The 16,696-nt window shown below is 46.5% G+C and overlaps 1 protein-coding gene across 1 annotated transcript; it reads left to right on the forward strand.

Moving 5' to 3' along the window:
- The first annotated feature begins 8,009 nt into the window (after nt 1-8,009).
- On the forward strand, nt 8,010-9,447 carry LOC121593163. The gene is made up of 2 exons (XM_041915298.1): nt 8,010-8,302; nt 8,375-9,447. The coding sequence occupies exons 1-2, from the start codon at nt 8,185-8,187 to the stop codon at nt 8,731-8,733; spliced, it is 477 nt and encodes a 158-aa protein (XP_041771232.1). The 5' UTR covers nt 8,010-8,184; the 3' UTR covers nt 8,734-9,447.
- Nucleotides 9,448-16,696: the final 7,249 nt, after the last annotated feature.

Raw genomic sequence — 16,696 nt, forward strand, 5'->3', positions numbered from 1 at the left:
CCAGCATTGACCCACAATGTGTCCGTGAGCATGGTCACGGTTTAGCGGTTAAGTAATCGGTTGTTGCGGGCAAACGGGGTGTTTTTTTCGCGGTCCGCGAGTCTACTCATCCAAACAGTTTGACCTCCCGGTTCGGCGCTGATCCGCGGGAAGGTCACCGAGAAGCGACCCCAAACCTGGGCGGACAATCAACGGTACCTTGACCATCAAACAGGCGGCATACTAATGCTAAGCCGCGGTGAGCTGTGGCGCCCTTCGCGGCCCGCTCTCGTACGCTCTAAATTGTTGGACGAATTTTAATCCCCATTCTACTAAGCGGTTAGGCTGGTAACCACGCTCAAGGTCTCATTAAAAGCTACTCAACAAACGAATCGCGATCGGAGCCCGCGAAGGGAGAGCGGTGTCGAACGGGTTTTGGGGCAATACGCGTAAAATACGTACGGTCAAGATTTGTGTGCCAATGCCATGATTAACCGTGCATGATGCCGTTCGGCTTGTTGGGTGCGTCGACAAAGCATCAGCAACACGAGGTTGCGCATAATGCATCGCTAAATAGTGCGCCTAAATTATGACCGTTTGGAATGACGTTCGACCGCTTTCTTACAAGCGCGCGTGGCTCAAGGCTTCGGAGTAGGGAGTAGTGAGAGTACTTCCTTTACGATAACACTCGAGTGCGGAAACGGGAAAAGATACCGCGTGTCGTTTGCTGTCACCACGCCAATGATGATCTTGACTCGCAGAATTGACTTGCAATGGGCCCATGTGTGTGCGTGTGTCCTTTTCGTGAGTGTAACCCCGGTACCGTCTTGCGTGCCGCGTCATTAGGTTTGGCATTTTATTGCTCGCTTGCGTTGGCCGCTAATCGATTGGTGGAGCTTTTTATTTGTCTTAATTGACAGCACGTAATCGTATGTTTGCGCAGGATCGCGAGTGCCTTCTCGCGGGAATCTACCGTTGCGAGAGTCTTTGCTGCAATGAAGACCTTTGTTTATGATGATCAAGATAAGTAAGGTGCTTGTTTTGACGTAAATTATTAATATATTTATTCCCAAGGGTTGGGAATAAAAATGTAATGAGTCCTCAAATTAAATAGCTAAATGATCCCATCTTTTTGATAATCCAATTGACAGAAAATTATGATCAAATTAAAAATGCAACAGGTTAAAAAAACTTGCAAAAAACCTCTTTAGAAACTCAAGGAGTTAAAAAATGTAAAAATATTCATAAAAAATCTTTGAACTTTGGAAAAATCTTTGGAGAACTTTTAACTAGAAAACAGACAAAACAAAGAAAACATTACTTGTGATTACATGACAGAAAACGTAACTAATATGACAACTAAAGAAATAAAATAGAAAATGATATTAATGAGGTTTACTAGAAAAGTATAGAAGGATTTGATAATGTACACATTGTTGATAAATTGAAAGAGCTACTCCACGAATGTATAAATTTGATTAAAAATCAATCAAAATCAATCAATAAAATATGAAAAGGGAATAAAGCGTAACAAACCAAATACGATCAATACCTTCTACATCAAAAAATACAAATTGCAGAAAAACAACCTCAAGACTGGAAACAAAAAAACGGCTGTAATTGAGCCGGTTGCGAAACAACGTATAACAACGAAACAATATCCCTTTTTTATCTCCATCTCCCTTGCAATGAGTCACTCAGCAAAAAAAAAAAAACATCATCCACCACCAGCACCGCTTTCCAACTCGCTCCAACAGCAGCCGCATCCCTAAGCCATCCCGTACGAATGACGTTCACCGTGCCAGCGCGTCGTTCATCTTAAAAAGACATTTTCTCGTTCGTTACGCACCATTAATTTGCAATATCGATACCGCCCGGTTCAGAGCACGGGGAGACCGTTCACATCCAACACGCAGGCGGGCAGGCCGGCTGGCGGGCTGGAAACAGACGCGAGACGGAACAGAGCACAAGCAAGCCTTCCCGTGTTCCCAGTGTTCTTATCGGCATCGTTGGCTGGCCCCGAAGCGTTGATCCTTCAATCAAAGGCAAAACCCTTATTTTCTTCATTAGCCTACGAGCGCCGTACGGTACGGCCTGCGGGCTCAAGCTACCCTCGCCACCTTTAAAGGGCAAGCTTGCAGGGAGACAGATGCACCGTGGAGTGCTTTCCGTCCATCCCATGCTTGCGCACAAATCAATGAACTTTTGCCCCTTGCGCTGATGAATCGTGATCGTATTTTTTGTCTTTGTGTTGCCTTCTCCTACATCCGACTCTGTTTCCGATTGTTTCGGACAGGAAAAACGAACAAACTCACACCCCTGCGTGGGAACTGTCCTGCCCCGAGTACGCTTTTCCTTAGTGCACTTGAACTTGTTTGTGGGTTGCCTGTATGTGTGTGTGTCTCTACGAGTGAAGTAAACAAGTGGGACGTGGGTAATGATAGATGATTGCAACACCGTTGGCGTCAAGAACATAAGCAGGCTCGCAGGCACGCACGATCAACCCGAGCGGTCGAGCGGGAGCGGTTTCCTGCCCTCAAGCAGGGCGTTGCAACAATTGCTGACTGTTGTTTGCCGGGCAGTTTTGGTTGCACATTCTCGCAACCCTTTCCCAGAAACTCTTTCCGCGTGGTGCGCTTTTTTTTCCGCCCGCACGTCCGCAAACTCACTCGGGAAAGCGACGCACTGCCTGGTGCGTTTGTTTTGCTGTCTGCCCCTTTCCGGCGGGTCGAGCGAGGTGCGAGCGATAATAGAATTTAATGAGCATCGGAACAGATAATGATGGCGATCGAGAAAAGGATCCAGACCCGACAGACCTATCATCACACCTCACTCGCTCGCTCGCTCGCTCGCCCAGCTTAACACCAGCTCGTGGTAGTGCTAAGCGTCGAAAGGGATTTTATTAATTTTTAATTCCAGCTACTTTATTGCCCCCGCAGTCGCTGCTCAAGCTGCGTCTGCTCCGGGCCGGCGCTGGGAGCGGGACAGGAAACATAAACCAACGATTTACCCCGGGACAGTCATTGCCTGCCAGCAGCCCGCATTAAACTCTCACAGGTGGTAAACAGCCCAAAGGAACTTCACTCCCGTACCGTAGTTTCATCGTACGCAGAGCAATAACGAAAAAAAAATAACTGCACCATCACAACGGACCTCGACAACCGTCCCCGTGAGCGGGTGCGAGATTTTTGCAGCGATTATTAATGCGCTCCTTTTTATCGGCCCCGGTACTGCAGGAATCGTAAACTGTCAGCAGACACCGAGCGCCGATTGAAGTGGAGAATCAAATTAAAACCCGAGTCGAGATGGTGTGCTGGGGGAGGATATGAATTAAATTTTATAAGCCTCCCGGTCCACCCGGGGGGGGGGGGGGGGACACCAATTTGCTTGCATTTAATTGTGGACAACCAACACGCGGGAAAGCCTTCTAAAAAAATGTGCAGCGTAAGAGATGAAGAGAACGACGGCTATCTTCCCGATGTGGTGTCATTGCTGAGGGTTTGTTGTGGAGGCTGCAGGATCGCTGTGAGTGCCATTAAAAGTGTCATGAACAATTAAGGCAGCGTAGGATTTGATGCTAACAGCTAAATGAACCGTTTTCATTATCATTATTAAGCAAGAATTTATGATTCTTCCAGTTGGGATTTGATATTCAGACAATTTTTCTGTTGTTATTTGCATCAAAACAGCAAATGCAATCATTTAACATAGAATTCTTAATATTGAATTCTATGAAAATAACCATTTCAAAATATGAAAACATTAAACAGTAACATAACAGTAACAACACTAAACATCTTCGATGTATGATTTTGACCTATTCTAACTGCAAAGCTCAATGGTTTTGAGTCGAGAATGGTTGACAACAGCTCAATATTTGGTACCATGATGATTCCTAAACCTACACAATACAATTAAAATACTTGCAATAATCTCAAATTCATAACGACAAACTCGAAAAAATTGATCAAACTCTACGAACGAAAAGCCGCTCTAATGGAAAACATAAATTGCGCCTAAAGGTATGCAAAGGGAGTAGCAAATTTAGATTATTTAAGTATGCACAAATGAAGAGTGTTTGAAACACAGCTGAATTTAGCGAATTTTATCAAAACTATACTTAATTCTAACAATCCACTGTTTACTCAATAAACAATTTAAACCCATAAAAAACTAAATAACAGTAACTCTGCTTTTCCCTGAACACTCATGCACGGTTGATTGTTTGATTAAAGAGTGCGCCGTGCTGACAGATTTGCTGCCTGGTTAAACAAGAATACAATCATTTCGGTGACATACGTATCTGTACCGTGCACTGTGCACGCTGCAGCAAGAGAGCATCGAGAGCGTCTGTCTCTCTACCTCAGTCATGAATACATTTATGGGGATTTTTTCATGACGTACGTGAGATTCGTGGCCAATTCTACCCAGAAAGACCGAGCTGTTCTGTGGACCAGCACTGTTTCCACAGCTTTTTTGTGTTAACTGCCATGTTTTTGTTTACCATCGAGCACACTAGCACATGCCAAACAAGCACGATACACTGTCGAGCGGCGGGCGACTGGTGAAAGATTAAAAAGGCGACAGCAACAATCACACAAAAATCCGGAAATACTATCAACTTGCCGAGTTGCAGTGCACCAATCGTTTCGACGTTGACAGTTGACGTGCAGAGAAGACGAAGGTCTGCTTGACTATGTTGTTGCTGCTGCTGCTGCTGCTGCTGCAAGAATCATGTTGATCCCCGGGGCGTGTTGTTGTGATAGATTGTGTGTGTTTGTGTTTGCAGGAGCGTGTGTTTACTTTAGCTTGTCGAGCGCGAGGTGCACATACCAGGAAGCACCAGACATTCCCTTGCATGATCCCCAGCGAGCCAGCCCGGTAGAATCATGCAATTTATGAAAATACAAACAAAGCAAGTAAAGCCACACCGGTACGGTAAATCAATCAATTCGATGGGTCTTAACGGTGGGCCCCCCACCCCGTCCCACCGACCGGTTGCTGCGTTTGATTGCACTCAATTCAGGTGAAAGATGAGCGTGAGCATTGCAACAATTTTGCATTTTCTTCTGTGCGATTGGATTTTAATGCGCAGGAACATACAGCACAGAACAAAACCGAACCGGTCTCTACTCCCCGCGGCTATTGATCGCGGTGACAAATCGATTTCACTTCCCGGGGTTGCTCGCGTTTACTATTCCCCCATTTTACCGTCCAACGGCACAGTCCCCAACAGTATCGATTCTTCGGCGAAGCGGCTTAAAACGGAAGCAAACGCCAACCAACCAACAAAAAATGGCTCTTCAACTTGCCGCAGCGTCTCTCCTTCGCTCGCTGCACCGTTTAAACACTTTATTCGCAATGGACTGCAATAAATAAAACCCTTAACTACCGGCGATGAGATTAATGACCTTCGCCGTCCGCCATTCGCAATGAGCCGATGGAAGCCGCCTGCCAGTAAAGGAAGGTGATCGTTTTAAGCTTTTTTCGCTGCTCTAATGCCACCCCGTACTGTATCGACACGGGGCCGGGGAGGACACGTATGCAGAGATTCGCCAGTTCAACACCCTCCTTACATTTGATTACACGCTCAAACGCTGACCCGCTGAGCCAAAGGGTCGCCCGCTAGCGCCAAACACAAGAGGACACAACCTCGTCAACAGCCCTGGCCAGAAGCGCCGGAGCGTTACAATTCAAATTTAGCCGAGTGCGAAATGTGAAATTCGACCTGCGTGAGCGATTGAATGAGAGGCAGAGGGGGGGGGCGAGGAAGATAACTCAATTGGAACTACATTAAAATCATCCTTCCGGCCATTAGCACCGGTGCCCATTGGTCCGGTTGGCGGAGGGCCATGACGATTCTATTTCTATTTGGTCTGTTTTGTTTCGTTCCGGGTCCGCTGCTTTATTCTTCGCTGCAAAAGGTGTAAAAGTTACGCTTGTGTGCCCCTTTTTTATCCTCCCCTGTGAGTGCCTTCGTTGGAGCGTTCCTTTCCTCCTCTCCCTGGAAGTAAGACCGTTTCGCAAGAGGTTTCATTGTCTGTGTTGGCACGTTTGCCATGCGGTTTGTCAGCACACATAAATGTTTGTTTATAAAGATCGGTTGTCACTTGTCCATTCGCGATAATCCGGCTGGTTATCAAACCGAGCACCAGGTGGCGTTAGACAGGAGGATAACACCGACAACAGAAGATAAACAGGGGGAGATAGAAACAAGGCGAGAGGGAAATGAAGTTACGTCCGATAGAGAGAGAGAGAGAAAGAGAGAGAGAGAGAATACAAGAAATTAGAAACTAGGTCACGGTCGAGAACAGGGGTCACCAAGGGTCATGCTATCTCGGTACGCAAAAAAGGGCAGTACGCAAACGATCAGCTGAGAGACCGGACTATTTTTAAACCGCGCCTACACTCGAAAACCATTATTCGCTTGTGAAATCGCCGTTACAAAAACCCGGAAATAAAATTAATTGTTTAGTGAATTCTAAAGCAACAAATTTTAAAAATAGTCAGCATTCAAAGAATATTCGATCCGTTTGCAAATCTACATTGTGCAAGATGCCGAAAGCCGCGAAAGGACACGATTGCATTGCATGCGATCGCAAGAATAGTGCGTCGAATATGGTGCAGTGCGATAAGTGCAACGGATGGAGCCATTTCGACTGTGCAAATGTTTCGTGGAGCGTAAAAAACGAAAAGTGGTCATGTGAAAAGTGCAAAGCCGCGGAAAAGGTCGACGAGTATCATGCTGAAGGTGAAAGTAAAATGGTGCCCGGCAGTAAGCCTCAAGCTAGCTGCGATTTGGTTCATCAAGAAGAAAACCAAGCAGCCCATGGCGATGGCGATCAGGAGCCGACAAGGAAGCCAATCCACACCGAGCAGCAGGAAGCGACCGGGCGAGAATCCGAGCAACGAGCACCAGAACGTGGATCGCGCCACGCAGTTAGTGAAATGTCGAGAAGTTCATCCAAATGCACGTTGATGAAGCTTCTGACCGAGCAAAATGAAACGGTGAAGCGTCTCCTCGCGGAAAAGGAAAAGATGATGGCCGACCATTTGAAGCTGCAGATGGACTTGCAGCGTAGAATGGACGAACTCGAGAAACGGTCCAATCGGAGCGATGGAAAAAGTGCCTCTGAAATCTCATCGGTCGTTAGAGGTGAGATGAAGACCGCGAATTGGGTGCAAAGCAAAATGCGTACTTACCACATGCCGCTAGCAGCTGGGAGCCCCAAGCAACTATGCAGGAACACCTTACACCTTCGACGAGTAACCAAGAAAGGTACAGTGATATGGTGAGAGACAAGTTGCACAGAGAGAGGACAGTGAACTGTCTGAGACCAACTGCAGATCAGATTGCAGCCAGACAAGCATGGCCACGAAAATTACCTGCGTTTAGCGGAACGCCTAGGGACTGGCCACGATTTTATAATAGCTACGTGGAGTCAACAGCAGCATGTGGATTTTCAAACGTGGAAAATCTAGCTAGACTGGAAGAGTGTTTGTTTGGCGCAGCACGGGATGTGGTTGAAGGCTGGTTGGATTCACCTTCATCCGTGCCGTTAGTAATTAAAACCCTCCAGCGTCTGTTTGGCAAACCATCCCTCGTGGTTACGGATATGGTGCAGAAAATCCGACAAGTGCATCCACCTAGACCCGAACGCTTGGACGACTTAATTACATTTGGGTTGGCTGTTCAACACTTATGCAGCCAGCTTAGTTCCGATGACCGAAAGCACTACTTAGCTAATCACGAGTTGCTGGAAGAGCTTGTCGATAAGCTACCAGCGTCAAGGCAGTTGGATTGGGCCACATACAAACGAGCAATCCAAGCCAAACGCCAAATAGAGCCTACGCTATATGAATTTGGCCTATTCATGGAAGACCTGGTAGAAAAGGCTAGCGATGTAACTAAGTACATTCCTCCTAAATCCAGCACGTCAAGGCCTGCAAGGAATCATGACCGTTCGCACGTCTTCCTACATGCACCAGCAACCAACAGCATCGAACAAGACAGAATACCAGTCCTTCAAGCTTCACCTCAAGTGCTAGAAACCAACCACAAGGTCCAGAGAGAGTTTCCTATGGGACAGGTGAATGTCTAGTCTGCCACGATCCAGCACATCGCGTTAAACACTGCGATAGCTTTAAACGCATGAGCCTTGAAGCACGACAAGCTACCGTGAGGAAATTCAAACTGTGCTATGTATGTTTGGGAATGCATGCGTCCAATCTATGCAGATCCAGATACGTCTGCCAAGTTTCGGGTTGTCGAGAACGACACCACACGCTACTTCACGAGGGTCCACCAGATTCCACACCCACGGTAGCTGACTGCAGAGTCCATCAGATGAAGGAGAAGCCGTCTGATACTTATTCCGGATTGTGCCTGTTTCAGTATACAACGGCACAGTAACCGTCGAAACCTTGGCGTTCCTGGATGAAGGATCGTCTCTCACACTGGTGGAAGCAGCGTTAGCGGAACAACTTGGGCTGAAAGGGGATCCGGATCCGCTAGAGCTTCATTGGACTTCCGACGTCAAAAGGAATGAAGCTACTTCTCGTCGCGTCAGTCTGCAGATCTCGGCAAAAGGGGGTGAGCGGCGCTATTCAATAGCGGCCGCTCACACTATCAACAAGCTAAGTCTTCCACCACAAAACCCAAATTTAAAACATCTGATAAGAAACCTTTATACTTGCAGGACATTCCACTTCTCACCGTCGACCACCCCGTTCCACAAGTGCTCATCGGGTTAGCAGACGTAGAATTGCTAAAACCGCTGGAAACACGTTCGGGGCAGCCTGGAGAGCCGATCGCCGTTCGCAGTGCGCTAGGGTGGGCCATTTATGGAACGATAAATGCAAGTAATAAGGAGAGATGTCAAAGCGCTCATTATCACAACACCCATCTGATTGAGGATAGCCACCGATCCTCCAGCAACAAAGAAAACAATGATCAAGAACTGAACGAGACCATGCGGCAGTACTTTGCGTTAGAGGAAAGTGCTGTGTGTTCCTTTAACAAGTTCCTGTCAGAACCTGAAGATGTGCGTAGGGCAAAAATAATATTAGAAACCACTACAACTAAGTGCAATGGCCGTTACACTACGGGCTTGTTGTGGAAAAGCGATGATTTCCGTTTTCCAGACAGTAAACCGATGGCGATGGCAAGGCTTCGATCCCTCGAGAGAAAGTTAGAAAAGGACCCAGACCTGAAAGAAAACGTACATAATCAGATACGATTGTATGTTGAAAAGGGTTTCGCACATAGGGCAGAGGAGTCTGAGTTGAACTCGGTCGAACAAAAAAGGGTCTGGTACTTACCGCTCAATGTAGTTGGGCATCCCCGAAAACCAGATAAAAAGCGTTTAGTGTGGGATGCAGCAGCCAAAGTAAGAGGAGTATCGTTGAACTCGGAGCTGTTGAAAGGGCCCGACCTGTTAGTGCAGCTGCCCACCGTTCTTTGCAAATTCCGCCAACGCCTGGTGGCATTGGGGGAGACATTGAGAAAATGTTCCACCAAATCCGTATAAGAGAAGAGGACAAGCACTCACAAAGATTCCTCTTTCGTTTCGATCCAAACCATGAACCACAAACCTACATCATGGATGTCGCAACATTTGGAGCTTCTTGTTCTCCATGCTCAGCCCAGTATATAATGCACCGAAATGCGGAAGAACATGCCAACATATATCCAGAAGCGGCAGCCGCTATCAAACAAAGCACATACATGGACGACTACTTCGATAGTTGCGACACGTTGGAAGAGGCAATTAATAGGGCAAAACAAGTACGGCACATTCATGCGCAGGCTGGATTCAATATGAGAAACTGGGTGAGCAACAACAATGCTGTCCTCGAAGGTCTGGAAGAATCAACGAGCGATCGTGATCTGTTTATAAACTTCGGTCAAGAGGGTAAGCACCCACGCGTGCTTGGAATAATATGGGACCCCGTATCAGACTCATTCAAATTTTCTGCAAACTGGCATGAAGAGCTGAAACCATACATTGATGGCACCAAGAAGCCTACTAAGCGCATAGTTCTGCGAATCATCATGAGTCTGTTTGACCCATTGGGACTTGTGGCGCCAGTGCTCATCCATGGCAGAATGATGATGCAAGATCTCTGGCGTGATAACCTAAAATGGGATGATGAACTAAATGAAACACAGTATAACAAGTTTAAACGATGGACGGCACTACTTCCCAGTATCCATTCCCTAAGAATCCCGCGATGCTACTTTGGAGTGAACGCGTCAAACACACATGCTCCCTACAATTGCACATTTTTACCGACGCTAGTGAGTTGGGGTACGGCTGTGCGGCCTACTTTAGAAAAGAGACTCCTAGCGGTATACGTTGTGCGCTGGTTATGGCACGAAGTAAAGTAGCCCCCTTACAACACCTGACGATCCCCAAGCTAGAATTACAGGCAGCGCTACTGGGCGCAAGACTAAAACGCATGGTATGCGACAGCCACGACCTGGAAATTAAAGCCACGTACTTCCACACAGATTCTGAAGTAGTGCTTTCGTGGATCAGAACACCTACCCATGAGCTAAAGCAGTTTGTAGCATGTCGAGTAGGCGAAATATTGTCACTATCAGACTCAAAGGAATGGAGACACGTCCCTACTAAAGAAAACCCTGCCGATTGTTTAACAAAGTGGGGGAAGGATACTATGATCGATCCACAAGGCAGATGGCTGAACGGGCCTGCGTTTCTGTATCTGAATGAGAACAACTGGCCTGCGCAAAAACCGATTGAAGCTACAAACCAGGAACGGAAAACATGCTACATCTCAGTGCATTCAAGCCCAGCGTCACCCCATAGAGAGCTAGTAGTAGATGCATTCAGAATTTCCAGTTGGAAAGTTTTAGTGCGAACTGTCGCAAATCTTTGGCGTTTCGTTTCCAATTGTCGGCGTAAAGCAAAAGGTCTGCCAATACAATCCCTCAAAGCCACCAAAAGGCAAATCGGCAGTATCAAACAAAAAATAGCAGCAGAACATACACCCCTAACCAGCGAAGAATACCAGAAAGCCGAACGATTTCTGCTGCAAAACGCACAGATGGATGCTTTTGAGAAAGAAGTTCAGGTGTTAGCTAAGTCCAACTCGACTCACGCCCCACGCACCACTCAGAATGAAACCGCACCTCAAGTACCACGCAATAGTACGCTTTATGGCTTAACCCCCTTTTTAGATGAGTTTGGGATCCTGCGAATCGATGGGCGCACAGCCAAAGCTCATCACATTCCCTTCGATACAAGATACCCCATCATTCTACCGAAAACACACTACGTTACAACACTTATTTTGAGGGAGTATCATCAACGCTTTGGTCACGCTAACAACGAGACTGTGGTAAACGAAGTACGGCAACGTTTCTACCTAAAACACCTGCGATCCAGCGTGGCCAGAATCGCCAAAAAACTGTCAACGATGCAAAATCAAGAAGACGCAACCATTACAGCCACGAATGGCACCGTTGCCAGAAGCAAGGCTTACTCCATATGTACGTCCGTTTTGTAAAGTGGGAGTAGATTATTTAGGGCCGATCGAGGTGGTTAATTCGAGGCGCAAAGAAAAGCGTTACATTGCAGTATTCACCTGTTTAGTGACGAGAGCGGTGCATTTAGAAGTAGCGCACAGCCTTTCTACTGAAGCCTGCATTATGGCGATAAGACGTTTCGTTAGCAGACGCGGAGCTCCCAGCGAGATATTTTCCGACAACGGGACCAATTTCGTTGGAGCCAATAATGAACTCACGAAACAACTGGCGGACATCAACTACTCTTGTGCCGAAACATTCACCGGTGTTCAGACGAGATGGATATTTAATCCCCCTTCGGCACCCCATATGGGAGGCGCATGGGAACGGATGGTGCGAAGTGTTAGGAAGCTATGCTAGCACTGGATGACGGTAGGAAACTGAACGACGAGATACTCCTAACCGCATTAGCCGATTCAGAAAGTCTGATCAACTCCCGACCGCTTACCTATATGCCGCAAAGCTCGTCAAATGCAGAAGCGCTTACACCCAATCACTTTCTGTTAGGGAGTTCGTGCGGAACCAAGGAGCAGCTGCGTCCCAACGTAGATTTAGCAGAAACACTAAGAAGCAGCTACAAACGATCTACAGCTTTAGCCGATGCGATGTGGGACCGTTGGTTGAAGGAGTATTTGCCAGCCCTGAACACTAGGTCCAAATGGCACGAAGATACGCGTCGGTTGAATGTTGGCGATCTTGTATTCATCGCTGAGGGTCCGCGGAAGAATTGGTTGAGGGCGAAGGTTGAGGAGACGATAGCCGGTAAAGACGGCAGAATAAGGCAGGTGGTAGTGCGGACGGCAAACGGCAAGTCACTAAAAAGACCAGTAGTTAAAATCGCTGTTCTTGATGTTGAGTGCGATTGCGATACAGTATAGGAAAGTTACCACCCTTCAAAACACTTCATCTTTATCGTCACTGAGCAAACGCGCTATTTATTTAGTAAATCCTTGAAAGCGTAAAGGATTGACGGGGTGGAGTGTTGGCACGTTTGCCATGCGGTTTGTCAGCACACATAAATGTTTGTTTATAAAGATCGGTTGTCACTTGTCCATTCGCGATAATCCGGGCTGGTTATCAAACCGAGCACCAGGTGGCGTTAGACAGGAGGATAACACCGACAACAGAAGATAAACAGGGGGAGATAGAAACAAGGCGAGAGGGAAATGAAGTTACGTCCGATAGAGAGAGAGAGAGAGAAAGAGAGAGAGAGAGAATACAAGAAATTAGAAACTAGGTCACGGTCGAGAACAGGGGTCACCAAGGGTCATGCTATCTCGGTACGCAAAAAAAGGGCAGTACGCAAACGATCAGCTGAGAGACCGGACTATTTTTAAACCGCGCCTACACTCGAAAACCATTATTCGCTTGTGAAATCGCCGTTACAAAAACCCGGAAATAAAATTAATTGTTTAGTGAATTCTAAAGCAACAGTCTGGATCAGTCGGAACCGGAAGCTTGGAACGTTGTGGTCCTGTTCAAAGGAGAGCAACAACAAAAAAAACACTCACAATGAGCCGGGCGTGGAGGATAGCTTGCAACGCGCACAACGGATCACACAATCCCTCCCAAATCTGGTACGGCTTTTGGGTTCGGTTGAGTCATTGGATTTAAGTTCGGCTAACCTTGGTACGGATTGTGCGGCTCTTGCTGACCGTGATGGCACGTGTGTTTTTCTTTTCCGTTTTTTTTTTTTCATCGTTCTTGCTGACCATGAGGTCCGATGAAGATTCGATACGGCGCAACAACCGGACTGCCACAACTCCCACAGTAGTGCACAGTCCCCGCAGTCCCGGTAACCAATTAAATAGTATCCACCCACTACAATCGTGTGTGTGTGACCGCTCTGGTATTGTTTTTTTTTCAACTCGTTGGTGTAGTTTTGTGAAGTTTCGTAAGTCTTGTGTAAGTTTTAACAGGGTAAATTAATGATTTAAAAGTAAGAAATATTTACTGATTGGGAATGAAGTGATTAGCTCAAAAGATTAATAGTTATAATCAAGCTTTAAAGATGACCATTTGATGAAGATTTAACTGTTTTGGGAGTTCAATTAATTGTATTTCAAAATAGAGGAAAAAGATAAAATTGAAGAGTTAATCTTAAAGTCTAAGTTGAACAAGACATAACACAACTGAAAGCGCAATAATTAAATACAATTAAACAAATAAATACCAAAAATTATTTAGCTTTTCCATGTACTAGTAAAACGTTTGAATATCAATTTAAAAATCCATTTCACGTTATGTGAGCATAATGTATTTTAAATATTGCACGCATGAAGCATTTTTATTCTACAAATCTGTTGAGCGGTTTTATGAAATTGCTTCTAATCTGTCATTAAGCTTGAGTTAATATGCAAAACAGCAGCGCGCGGTTGAGATTCCTTTACGCTCGTTAAGCATTCAGCCGTAATACAACAACTCATCGGGCTTCGAACCAATAGATAACGATCCGTTCATTGAAAACCAACCAAACCGAAAAAATAAATTACTAACGGAAATGATAACAATACAAAAGCATACACACAGACAAACAGTAAAGAATATTCCGGTCAAAGCTGATGATCATAATCCCACTATGCATATTAACTCGATACCAACCAGAGGGACAGATGCCGAGGGAGGGAACAAAACGAAGTGGAAAATGGTTTCGGTTTGGGATGGTCGGTTACGCGATTTCTGGCCCAAGATATCCCATTTAGATTAATGACCATCGTTCGTGCTGTTATCTGCCCGTGGCACTACCCTGAAGCATTCCCACGTGGATTAAAATTTCACCTGCCCCCGGGCCGTTCTTCCTTTTTCCTTGCCTCTTTGGGGGGAATTAATATTTATCATAATATTTCATCAACCACCATCCAGGGAATGGAGCAGCTAGGGAGTTGGGCGTTTGGGAGCTGAGGGAGAAGCATCAACTTCAACAAATTGATTTTTAAGCAATACTTATCGTTTAAACTTCTGAAGCTCATCAATTACTAATTTATTCTCAATTCTCTTGGTTTTGTCGTTCTAGGTAAGCAACGCTTTGGGATTTAAAGCACGATACTGAGAAGGATCCGTGTCTCTCTCTCTCTCTCTCTCTCTCTCTCTCTCGTTCACCATCGCCAGCAAGCAAAAAAAAGGTATGCAACAAACAAATCGGGCTTGCGTGTCACTTCCCGTGGGAAATACCGCTTCAGGGTTGCTGGTTTGTTAACAGCATTTTTGCTTTTTTTTCGCAAATGTTATAGGAAAAGCTAGAGTGAGCCAGTTCGGCAAGCTTTTGTTTCCAGCCACCATCCCAGAACGGCCATTGAACTCGCAAACGGGCACGCACTCCAACCAAACAGTGGGTGTTTTGTCTATTGTTTTCGTATTTTACACGCACATGTGTATGGCGAGAATGGCTTCATCTCTCCTCTACTGCTCCGCGTGTGTGTATACTTTGTTCACACCTACCCACTCCCCACTATAAACAGACACACACACACACACGCCCGCTCGCGGAAAGGTTGGAAAAATTGCTTTGTAATTGGTTAACGATAATATAATTTTCCTTCTATGCAGCTCCCGGCGGTGTTACGGCAGATTGCTCCTATTATTGTTGGCAAGTGTTTTGTTATGTTGTTTCCCTCCCTTGCCTTCTTTCCTACTGCCACCAAGATCAAAACACGTCAGAAGCACCGTACGCGAATGCAATTACAGTGCATGCAACGATCGGCACAGAATCGAACGCTCGAATCGGTGGTGGCATGGGGCGTAACGGTGCAGCAGTGGAACCAGCAAGTCAATGCCGAATTCCACCGATACCCCGTCAGGCATGCGTGCAGTTACTGAAACAACCGGTTCAAATTTAATTAAATACCGCACCACCGGTTGCACTCGATTGCTGCAGAGTGTTGGGAAGGGAGAGAGAGAACGGGAGCATTCCCGTAATAATTCCACCCGGCTTCATTGCTTTCGTTTGAGCGGCGAAATGACCAGTAGCCTTTTGTGGTGGGTTTGGACGGAAATGGGGGAGAAATAAGATACAAATCACACACACACACACACACCAGCCCAAACTGGATTACTAGGTGTGAGGGTTTGCCCTACTGGTCCTAAACCTAAAAAACATTTTGGGTGTTTTTTTCGGGAAGCGACCAAAAGGAGGCCAAAACCAACCAACCACCAACGGGGAACTGCGCTGTAATTACGCACGGCCTTTTATGTCTGCCCTCTTCTTCTTCTTCTCGCGGGCCACAGCGAGATTGAATGTGGGGAAAGGGAGTGAAGATAAAACCTGTGCGAAATCCCCAAAGCTCGAAAAAAAAGCGAACGTGATGATAGCAGCCCGGAACGATTTGGGGAAAGAAACCAGCCACCTCTAGACCCACCGGCAGTGATTAATCTGTTCGCAGCTAGAGAGGCGTGAAACTAGAACAATCCCGCAGCAGAACCACGAGCGTGTGAGGGTGGGTGGGTGATGTTGAAAAATTAGTGCCATGAAACTGTTGGGCCCAAATTAGGTCACCGATGCGATCCGTTGCTGTAGCCCAATTTTCGGTGCGGCTTGTGTTTACATCTGTATGAGGGTGAGGCAGAGCAGGGCCACACAATTTGTTGTGGTTTGTGTTGATTGTCATCCAGTGCAAGGTGTGTTTCATGTGCACGATTTAAAGTTGCACTGAATTTTTGGACCAAATTGTACACCATTCAATCAACGAAATCGAACGAAAGACTTGAACGATCAGCAAAGACACGAACCCTTCCGGGTCGCACGCACTGCCACGATCGATCGCGCCAGGCCCTTGGGGGATGATAATGAGACAATGAAGCGCCCAGCTTTTCGTATCACGCATGTAAGACATGGCTTGATTGCTGCTAGCGACGCTGATTGCCGAACCGGCGGGCACTCACCCTTACCCGAGCCGGAAAGACGGAAGGATCCGTGATAATGATAGTAGCTCAAGGGTACTTTCTATTTTGCACTTTCGCTTCAAGGTGTTCAACCTTACTCTTTCTACAGGACACTCCTCTCTCTCACTCACTCTCTCTCTCTTGCTCGTTCCCACAGCAATCCAGCACAATCAATGTCAATGCTGCGTGGTTCAAGTACTCTTACACGTTCGGGATCACACAAGTGTCCCCTCGAGGCCGAACGAGGTCGTTTCGGGAAGGGAAAAAATGCGTTTTACCTGGCTCGAA

The sequence above is a fragment of the Anopheles merus genome, chromosome 2L, assembly GCF_017562075.2.
Source record: "Anopheles merus strain MAF chromosome 2L, AmerM5.1, whole genome shotgun sequence".
Classification (NCBI taxonomy): domain Eukaryota; kingdom Metazoa; phylum Arthropoda; class Insecta; order Diptera; family Culicidae; genus Anopheles; species Anopheles merus.

Coding starts and splice junctions, on each gene's coding strand:
- LOC121593163 (XM_041915298.1), top strand. CDS start 8,185: ATGTTTGGGAATGCATGCGTCCAATCTATGCAGATCCAGATACGTCTG. Junction 8,303..8,374: donor CACCAGATTCCACACCCACG/GTAGCTGACTGC, acceptor TGCCTGTTTCAG/TATACAACGGCACAGTAACC.